This window comes from Coenobita brevimanus, chromosome 23 (genome assembly GCF_032717465.1).
Source record: "Coenobita brevimanus isolate Jiangsu-jjx chromosome 23, ASM3271746v2, whole genome shotgun sequence".
Taxonomy (NCBI): Eukaryota; Metazoa; Arthropoda; class Malacostraca; order Decapoda; family Coenobitidae; genus Coenobita; species Coenobita brevimanus.
The window spans coordinates 55,520,721-55,532,342 of NC_136976.1; the positions used below are offsets into that span (position 1 = coordinate 55,520,721).

The following is an 11,622-nucleotide window of genomic DNA, read 5'->3' on the forward strand; positions in this document are numbered from 1 at the left end:
TGTAAGGCTGGATAGGCAGGAAATGAAGAATGTGAGTCCCTTCATTTGTTTGGGTAGTGTGATGCTTGAGGGTAGAAGTTTAGAGGATAATATACATGAAAGGGTACAGCAGGGAATAAAGGTTGCTGGTTCACTAAGAGGCTTGTGTACTGTACTCAAGCAACTTTTCTGGGTACTGACTTTTTAAAAAGTATACATTTCCCCCATTACTTTTGCTTAAAATAAGGTTTTCAAATACTTTAATATATTTTGCAAATTAATAAAAAAGTACTTGGTACATTGATCATAGGAGACTGACTCTTGCCATTGGCCAATGACAGAGCATAGAAGAGTGCAAACAAGGATGCTGACCAATCACAAATCTATGTTTGGACTAGTCACATCTCGGTCCCCATGCTTCCCTCCCATTTAACCAGGGCCACCAGATCGATCTCTCGTGATACACCATCATCTCTACTTTTTTTTATTCTCTCTCTCTCTCTCTCTCTCTCTCTCTCTCTCTCTCTCTCTCTCTCTCTCTCTCTCTCTCTCTCTCTCTCTCTCTCTCTGTCACTAAAGATGGGCAAAGCTATGGATCAAAAAACAAGGAAAGAAGAAAAACACAATGAAGGGGGAATCAGCAGTGTCCCCAGTGAAAAGGGCCACACACTCACTCACCTGCCATTCAAGCCCCCGGAATCCTAATTCCACCTCGCAAATATAACAGTCAGGACATTCCTGTTTCTTTGACGGTTTGTTCATATTTACTGATGTGGTTCACATTACCTATCACAAAGTCAGTCCAACTATAAACTCAATCCTGTCAGCTCCCTTAAATCATCAACCTCACTACCCAGCTTCCTCTCACATTCATCCACCATATTTATCCACTTTCTTCGACCACCAGACCTCCCACCCTCAAACTCATTCATGATTATCCTTTTCAACTCTAATTCATCTTTCCTCAAATGACCACAGCCTACCATTTAACCACCTCCCTTTCAGCCCTATTGTCAACAGACTTTCTTACTCCACATCTTTCACAAATCACATTGCCATACCACGTTAAGTACACCGCTTCCCGTCCGATCAGCGAAAGCAACGTTGAGTCTGGTTAGTACTTGGATGGGTGACCGCCTGGGAACACCAGATGCTGTTGGCATCCCTACGTGTCAAGTGGGGTTGGTGGAGGATTAGTGCCCCTCCCTGTAAAACAATTAACTCTAAGCCCTTGGCCACCCCGTCTGGGATACATGGCGTCTGGCAATGAATGAATGAATGAAACATTATTCCTTGTCTTGTCCACTCCAACTCAGGCATTTTATTTGCATTCCTCAGAGACCTCTTTTCCACTGCTCTTACTTTTGACTGTTTGCCCTCCTGCCACTCGAAAATTTTACACCCAGTCATTAATGTGAGCAATAAAATACCTTTGTGCAATCCTCTTGCATCCTTCACACTCATACCTGTGTATAGTAGTATTAGAGCCTTCAAAGCATCAGCTACTTTCTTCCTTATGTTACTCCATTTATGTCTCACTCTTTTCTGTCACTGCACCAAGGTATGAAAACTCTCTCTTCAGTTCGTCTCCCTCTATTCACATCACATTACATGGGAGGCACCTTCTCTCTCAACAACCAACACACTTAGCTCTTATCATTTACATTCAAAGCATGACGCTCACAGATAACCAAACTCTGCATCAGTCTGCAAACAGTGCAAACCTATTATTAATCATCAGCAAGCATGACTCTGTGGCAAACATAAGTGTTTAGATTTTCTACCATTCATCATTTATTAACTCTCTCTCTCTCTCTCTCTCTCTCTCTCTCTCTCTCTCTCTCTCTCTCTCTCTCTCTCTCTCTCTCTCTCTCTCTCTCTCTCTCTCTCTCTCTCTCTCTCTCTCTCTCTCTCTCTCTCTCTCTCTCTCTCTCTCTCTCCATAACTTTAGTTTTTACCTCATAACCCTATGTATAGACAAGTAGATAGAGATAACCATGAAGACATCACACACCTTGTTTCACACCATCACTTATCTAAACCGCACATTTAAATGCCCACCTACCCAAACACAGAGTTCATTACCATCATTAAAATTTTCACCCATCTATAAATGCCATCAATGCTTGCAGTCACTTTCATAAGATTTCTTCACTTTCTCATTGCAGATATATAATCCACACACCTCAAACCACTCCTGCAGCCAACCTGTTCATAACTTAACAGATATTCTGATGCATTTCTTACATTGTTATTATTTTTCCATACATCTTTCTCACAGTCCTCAGCAACCTTATATCTCAACAAAGTTTAAACTTACTTTGGTCACCTTTGTTTCTACGCAAAGCACAGTTGCAGCCTTCTTCCTCTCTTCTAACAAAATAACACTCACCCAAGCTTTTATACATATATCCTGCAGACACTTTGTTACACTCTTTCAACTACAGCCAATCTTCTGTGCGTATACGGTACCTCATCAACACCTGATGTCTTGCCATTTTTTTTTTTTTTTTCAGCTACTTCATAGCATTCTTCATTTCCCACAGTGTCACACTGATGGCAACAACGTGGACATGACAGAGAGTTAATGGTTACTTTTTTATTTTCAGTACTTGAGTACTTTATGAACAAGGTACGTTTTTACTTTTATCTGAGTGCAGTCATCTCATGATACTTTAACTTGAGTAAAATTTTGTAAATGAAATAATACTCTTAAGTAGCAAAGGCGGGTACTTTTGAACAACTCTGACTAAGAGCGGTTATAAAGAATAGGGAAGTGAGCTTGAAAGTAAAAGAGTTACTGTGTGATAGTATTGTGATCCCCATACTAGTGTATGGAAGTGAAGCTTGGACCCTGTTGGAAGGATACATATCAGGACTAAGAGCAATGGAAATGAGTCATCTAAGATGTGCATGTGGAGTAGTAACAAGAAGAGATAGACAGACAAATGAGGAGGTGAAGGAGAATTGTGGTGGTGTTATGGAGCTCTGAAAAGCATTGAGAGAAATACCTTGGGATGGTTTGGCCATGTGGGGGGAATGGAGACTAAGAAACTGACTAAAAGAGCGTATGTGAAGAAGGCGGTGGTGGATAGGGGGAGCTGGAGACCAAGAACTGGTTGGAGTGATAAGGCAGAAATGTATATGAGATAGGAGGGTAGGAACAGGAGGGCAGCTTAATGGCAGCAGACAAGATGACATGGAGCCAGTTCATTTAAAGCCATCCCATCCAGGAGTAAGGCATTTGACTATAGATAGGCAGACCGACAGTGAAGCAGAAAAATTTTATTTCAACCTACTCCACCTCTTGCAAGCACTTCATCCTACCTTCCCATAGATCTACAGACTTTAATTTTTTTAATGTCACTTAATGTTGGTGAAAATGAAAATCACATGATGATCTTCCTTTGGTGATCCACATTAGTACAACTTGGCAGCTGAAGAGTGAATTTGCTCTGTCACCTTATTCTCACTTAGTTCACCTATTCCGTTATAATCCACCAATACAGTGTATACTGTAGAGCCCGAAGTCATGAAACACTTGATATTGTGTTATACTTTTACCAGTATTAACAGGCAACTTTATTTGCAGGTCACAAGAATGTGATGTGTTTCACTACCGGTGCCGAGTGCAGGCACGGGAAGTGATCAATATAGACATCCTGCCCATCTGGAGAGAGGTGGTGCGCTGGCTTACTGTCAAGGTCCTCTCTCAAGATTCATCAATTACCTGAGTTAATAAAGACATTTCTGCTGCATCCCAAGAAGAGCTCATGTCTCTAGGTTCTGTCATGTGACTGTACTTTCATATTTAAAAAAAAAAAAAAGTGTACAATACTTGGATGCCAGTTACAGACTCTCAGTTGTTGACAACATTGCACTAAGAACACAATCAGTCACCTACCAGATGATCAAATTTCATTTGTTCTTATTCTCAGCCAATCAACATTTTCAGTCATAAGTCAATCCTTAACAGTGAGACAAGTAACCTTTGGCTAACATCTCTGCTGCATTTTTATAAAATGCTGCTATATATGCAACTACTGTACATTAAATTAACTTGCATTTCCCTAAGTGAAATACAGCTAAATACATTTTGTTTTCTGATAGCAGTCATACCCCACCTCTTAATTCATCTAAAGTAACATCTGTTCCTTGATTCATAGTGTTTTTTTTATTTTGCTACCATTTCTTGAAGCATTTAGTTTTACTCCAACATGTGATACTAAAACAGAACAGTTCATCATAATATGATAATGTTTTTTTGATAATCTTAAGCAGAGTATGCCTCAACTGTAAATGGTGCTGAAGGAACTTATATCACCCGTGGCAGACATTGAGGAGAGTGCGGTAGTATGCCCCTACACGTGTTTTCTTTGCACCCAGTCTGAATTCCCATAATGTTGTATACAGATCCTCATTCAAAAATATTGCGATGTCCTACATTTCAGAATCTTCTCACATTTTTACTCATGTATGTAGTATTTGGTGGAAACGAATCACTTCTCATACTGACAAGAGATTTTCCTCAATAAAAGCTGCCCACCCATGCTATGGGTGTGTGTAATTTAGCTGCTACAGTTCTGTCATTCAAGTACAGTATAGCAGAAAAAATAATTCTTTGTCTTAATACTGTACATAACCATTTTCTGTACATACTCAGAGAACATGATTATTAAATACTGTATTCCAATGTAAAAAATGCAGTACTCATATTGTACAGGTACTGCACAGAAACTTTGACTTAATTCTTGTTGATTAAAAAAAAAAAAAAAAAAAAAACTAACACTGCTCAAGTATTTCTGAATTTTACCGACATCAACGGCAAACTTTACTGAATATCATGCAAAAAAGTGCTGCAGTAAAATAATTAACGGTCATTAGGTTCATGGTGCATTTATATTTTCACTGAACAAACCAGAATTATTCGTACACAACTCTGCAACTGTCACTGTGCAAAACTGTGCTCTTCTTCAAATTTCACTACAAATACTGTATTTACTGGGCAAATCCACTGGTAATGCTTACTGTAAATCATGTACATTATACAGTACAGTTCTTTAGATTTTCATTCCTGCATGAATCATCATAATTATTAACATCACTTCCCTGAAATAAATTATCTGAGAAGAAGCATGAGGAGTTACATGGAAAGACAGACTGACAAATGAGGAAGTGAAGGAGCAGTGTGATGTGGATGTGACAGAAAGTGTTAGAAGAAACACACTGAGGTGGTTTGGCCACGTGGGGAGGATGGAGAGTGAGAGACTAACGAGGAGAATGAATGTGAGTGAGGTGGAAGGGGGGGAGAAGAAGAGGGAAGCCGAGGATGAGATGGAGGGACGGAGTGGAGAGGTATATGAGAGATGAGAGTGTGAGCTGGGGGGAGGGCAGTGAAATGGAGGGTGACAGGGAGACATGGGGGCGACTTGTTTGTGGCCATCCGTTACAGAATTAAGGCATCTGGCAACAGATAGATAGACTTTCTCGAACTGGCTTTACATTAGCCAATAAAATTATACACAGTATAAATATACATATACGGTATGAGCATACTGTATAGTTTTAATGGAAACATTAAAAATTTTATGCATATATGTAGCAAATCCCCGCTGGAGCAGGGAACTGTTTAAGAATTTGAATTTCATTAAATCAGGCTTTACTGATCTACCAGAAGACCCGCCGACATGTAAAAATACCCCCGCTAATGCCAATACACCAGTCTTGTATGAGACAGCCCTAGCATGTATTCAATATGGACGGTGGGTGTTAACGCCGAAGTGGTGACATGTAGAGGTGTATGGTATGTAGGAGGACTGCTGGGCCTTGATAGCAGGCTGTGAAGCCTATGCCCAGAGTCAGACACATAAAAAAAAAAAAATACAACTATTTTATATAAAACGCATAATTGCAGTTACTTGATAAATCAGGACTGCACTGTATAAATCATCATGATGTATCAGTGGAACAACAGGGCAATTTTACTTTACAAAGACCAATACACCTGCTGCTTCTTTATAAATTTCAGAGGTCATATACAATGTGCAGTGGCCCTCAAGTTGCACTTCCGAGAAACACAATGCCCAGTTACACGGTGCCCAAAACCATGACGCAAACCAAGTTGCAGAGGCTGATTTTGGCTGAAAATTCCTGGGATCTCAGATAACTGACCATTTATTTTTCGGACTTTTATGACAAATTTTTCCCTGTATTTAAGCAATATAGTAGTTGCAGTAGAGTAACCCCAGTCTGTCTGGCCAAGCAGATCCATCTACCCCAGGCAAGCCACTGCAGGGCTGTCCAATGAAGTAACCAATGCCCCACTGCAATTCACAGCAACTCACCACAGTGAGGCACAGGGAAGAGTGTGGAGGTTTGCTTCTGGATGGTTGACTCAGTTGCATCTCTCCACCCAGTTAACAGGGGGAGCCCCGTTATTTGGTTATACACATCACCCCAGACATCAAATTCTGTTCGCCAATACCTGTGCTCAACACCAACCCAAACTCGCTACAGATCATCTCCCAGTCATTTTCACTATAGAAATGCAATCCAGACATAAGCAGTTGCACCTCATATACACAATTACAAGAAAACAGATTGAACAAATTCACTGAAGAAACAGAACAACTCTTCTGCACACTAAACTATTCACCCATCACTAGCATTAAGTGGCATATCACAAAGTTCAACAAAATCATACTCAGTGCATACAAATAACACATACCATGAGGCAACAGAAGACACTATAATCCAAGCTTTACACTAGAGATTACTGCCTCATAAGACAATGCAACAGAGTTAAACACAGCTGTCCATGCACAACACACACACGACATCATCACAAGGCTCCAAGAAATAAACAACTAAACAGTGAGATCAACAACAAAATTAGTTGACAGAAAATGGAAAATGAAGGCATTTGTAACAACACTTAGTCACCCCACAGACACCTCTTGGTTCTACAAAACACTGAACTGTATCATTATATCACAAACACTCTCTTCCAAGACCCATGCCACCATCACCTCCAATGCCCAGCACAACCTTTCCTACAAATAACAAGCAAACATACTCGTAAACCACCATGCAAACATAGGCCATACTGAGTCTGAAAAACAATCCTCTCAACATAGGCTGTCCTTTCCACTCGATCATAATGCAATCCCTTCAGTCCAGAAATGACACTTAACATTATCAAGAAAACAAAGAACTCTACAAGCACGGGGCTGTAACATTCCCAATATTTGAAAACTTGGAACACTCATCACTCTACTTAAACCAAAGACCCAACACTCCCTTCTTCATACTGACCCATAACCCCACTTATCACACCATCCAAAATAAATGAACGTCTCATCCTCAACAAAGTCACCCCCATGTCTCCCTTGCTCCTTGACAACATGGATATTGAGTGCTGCACTCTACAGGCACCTAACTGGGTAATCTCACACAACAGGCATTGAATGACATCAATTCCACAACATCCACTCAGTGCACACTTTAACAATAATTGATACACTCTCATCTTAAATGTCAGGACCAACTTGCTTAGCCCCGGGCTCCAACGCTCCTCATGGGGAAACACAGGATTACATGATGATGATGATGATGTAAAACCTTCAATGGCATCCCGTGACACAAACTGATCACCAAGATATACAGCACAAACATGGAGAACAATGCCAAATGTTGACTTGTCAACTATTTATCTGGTCGACAAGAACATTTTACGTTCCGAGGCAAGTCTTCGCAAACATGAAAGTTTCCTAATCAACTTTCACAGGGCTTTGTTCTCTCACCCACAATCTTCAACTTATACATGCATGATAATCCCACACCCCAACCACCCACAAACATTGCCACATATGCAGATGGCATCACCATAACAACCACACATTACATTGCAGACACACCCTGCATAATGCAACAGGACTACCTCAACACACTGCAGACTTGAGTTGAGGACAACAAGCTGAAAATTGCCCCAGACAAATCCACCACCACACTCATCACCAGCAGTAAACATGAACACAGATACTCCCCCCACATCACATTTCACAATATTCATATACCACACACACACACACACACACACACACACACACACACACACACACACACACACACACACACACACACACACACACACACACACACACACACACACACACACACACACACACACACACACACACACACACACACACACACACACACACACACACACACACACACACCCTAAGATCCTTGGAGTGACATATGATGCCAGACTCACTTTCAAGGACAATGTACAGTAGAAGACACTTGGTGGTGCATCCCCAGACAGTGCACTCAGGGCAACTACAGAGTCAGACTTTGGGCAACAAAACAGACATTCTCCTTACACTACAAATAATACATTAGATCTTTTATGTCCTATACCTCCCCAGTATGGACTTCCGTCCTATCTAATACTCTCTACAACACTTAGCAAATAATACACAACAATGCCCAATGCATCACCACTGGTTGCACCAAGACCACTCCCATAGCTCACTTAAACTTTAAAATTTAAGTCCTCCCCGTCAAAGACTACCTTGATATGAGAGGCACACAGTTCTATGTAGAAGCCTGTTCCAAAACACAGCATCCCTATCATTACATGACAGAGACTCACAGCATGCCTAGGCACATAAAACACCACACAAACATTATCAAACTCTCTGCAACAATATCCCACCTCCAGATATTCCAACATCTGCAATTGAAAAACATCTACATACTCACTTCTGGCACAGGACAATGCAACACCTCTATTACAGCACCATATAAGCCCTGCCACCCTTCCCCTGCTGACATCCACCCATCAGTGGTGTCCCTGAACAGAAATGGTAAAGTTACCTTGCCAGGCTTAGAGCAGGATATCACCCAGCCTTCATCAACTACCAGTTTAGATTTGGTTTGGGTGAAATCACAGATGACATGAGCACAGCTTGTAAATTAGGTCCACACACACACAGTGCAGCACTGCACAGCACACACCACACTAAGATGCAAACACATCACCAGTGTAGGAAATCTGTAGGACAACCCCATAGGGTCACTTGCTTACCTGCAGTTGACAAGTCTGCTCGATTAGACGGACCAGGGTTGAGCAACATCAGCAACCTCGTATTTTCGTATTTAGTTATATGATTGCCATCCAACATTGTAATGGTTTCTTGGGTTACAGGAAACCATCAGGTTTGTCACTCAATGAAGAATCACCTTAGGAAGATGTCGGCAGCATTACATCAAGTAAGGGAATAATGGTTACAAACACCTACCAATCCAATACAGCAGTAAACCAACAAAACATATGGTTTTAAAATGTAGCACAAATAAATGAGAGAGAAGTGAAATAGGGAAGAGAAGAGAGAAAAGATAATGAGAAGTGACAGAAGAAGAAGAAAGGAAAAGGAGAAGAATAAAAGAGAGGAAAGAGAAGTGTCAGAGAGAGAAGAGTGGGTATAAACAACCAGAGCAGTGAAGGGGCAGGACTTCTTTGATTTTCCCTGGAATGATTATTGCTTCCATGGCCGGAGGCCATCTGAATGTGCATTGCGCATTACGGAGGTTATTCTCTCGGGCATGGAAGCATACATTCCTTTCTCATATCCTTTGACTGATGCAAGAAAGCCTTGGTTTAATCACGCTTGTTCTAATGCTGTCCACTACAAGGAGAGGGTCTATAAAAGGTACCAGAACCAACCCACCCCTGAATCACATCTTCCTTATGTTTCTGCCCGGAATCATGCTAAGTCTGTTCTTCGCTCTCCTAAAATTAATTTCATCCATACTAAATGCTCTCAACTCTCCAACTCAAATTCTTCCTGCTCCTTCTGGCACCTCGCAAAAAAACTTTCTAACAACTTTACCTCATCATCCTTCCCTCCTCTTTTCTATTATGATGGCTCTGTAGCTATTGTTTCTACTGATAAAGCAGATCTCGTCGCTCAGACTTTCTCCTCCAATTCCATCTTAGACGATTCCGGTGCTGTTCTTTCATCACTTCCCCCCTCTGACTTTCTCATGGCTGACAGTAAAATTTCTTCTGCTGATGTATTTTCTGCTGTCACTGGCCGTAATACTAATAAGGCATATGGGCCTGATGGACTCCCTCCCGTTGTCCTCAAGAACTGTGCTTCTGTGCTTACACCCTGCCTAGGTAAACTCTTTCGCCTTTGTCTGTCAACTTGTACCTTTCCTTCTTGCTGGAAGTTTGCTCTCATTCACCCAATCCCAAATAAGGGTGACCATTCCCAACCCTCCAATTGCTTTAACATCCTGTGTCTCAAAAGTTTTCGAGTCAATTCTTAACAGAAAACATTTAAAGCATCTTTCCTATCACAACCTTCTTTCTGATCGACAGTATGGGTTCCGTCAGGGATGCTCCACTGGCGATCTTTTCACCTACCTTTCAGACTCCTGGTCATCCTCCTTTCGGGACTTTGGTGAAAGCTTTGCCATCGCACTTGACATCTCAAAGGCTTTCGATCAAATCTGGCATCAATCTTTAATTTCCAAACTGCCCTCTTACGGTTTCTATCCTTCTATCTGTGCCTTCATCTATAGCTTCCTTTCTGGTCATTCTATAGTCGCTGTTGTAGACGGCCATCATTCTTCTCCTAGATCTATCAACAGTGGTGTTCCTCAGGGCTCTGTCCTATCACCGACTCTCCTCCTTCTATTCATCAATGACCTTCTAAGCTGCACATCTAACCCTATCCACTCATACACTGATGATTCCACCCCTCACCTTTCCATTCAGTTCCCACAACCCATCTCAGCAGTTGCTTCAACAGACAAGGGATGAGCCTATGGTAAACCTAATGTCTGAGTTGGCTTGTAGCTCTGACTGGGGTAAAAATAATCTTGTTGTCTTTAATGCATCAAAAACTCAGTTTTTACACTTATCAACCCAACACAATCGTCCACAGGAGTACCCACTAATGTTTAACAATATCCAGCTCAATCCTGTATCATCCTTGAACATGCTTGGGATTTCATTCACTCAGGACTTGTCTTGGAAAGATCATATTGCATCTCTTGTAAAATCTGCTTCCAAGAGATTGGGTGTGCTAAGCCGACTCCGTTCCTTCTTTACCCCTGCACAGTTGTTGACTTTATACACGGGTTTTATTCACCCCTGTTTAAAGTACAACTCTAATGTGTAGGGAGGCTCCCCATATACAGCTCTTCTCAATAGGGTGGAGTCAAAGGCCTTTTGTCTCATCAACTCTCCTTCTCTTACTGGCTCCCTTCAACTTCTGTCTCATCACCACACTGTTGCATCTTTATCTCCTTTCTATTGCTACTTCAATGGCCACTGCTCCTCTGAACTGTCTGCTTGCATCCCTCCACCTCTATGACAGGTGCGTAGCACCCGTCTAGCAACAAACTCTCATCCCTTGTTTGTCCAACTCTCTAAAGCAAGAGCTAACCATTACTCCCAGTCCTTCATTTATGCAACAGATCAACTCTGGAACTGTCTCCCTCTATCTGTGTTTCCTACTTCCTATGATCTCCAGTCTTTCAAATGCAGTGTTTCCAGGCATCTCAAAATGAATGGATCTTGAATTTGGCCCTCTTTTGTATTGTCTTTATTTTTTTCTTGGAAGG

General features: G+C 41.4%; 1 protein-coding gene across 1 annotated transcript in view; it reads left to right on the forward strand.

Moving 5' to 3' along the window:
• Positions 1-3,713, forward strand: part of LOC145392714 (uncharacterized) — a 69,231-nt gene extending 65,518 nt beyond the window's left edge. The window contains exon 6 of the mRNA XM_080267015.1: positions 3,572-3,713. Within this exon, the coding sequence (XP_080123141.1) occupies positions 3,572-3,713 (142 nt within the window). The remainder of the gene's footprint in view (positions 1-3,571) is intronic.
• The last annotated feature ends 7,909 nt before the right edge of the window (positions 3,714-11,622 follow it).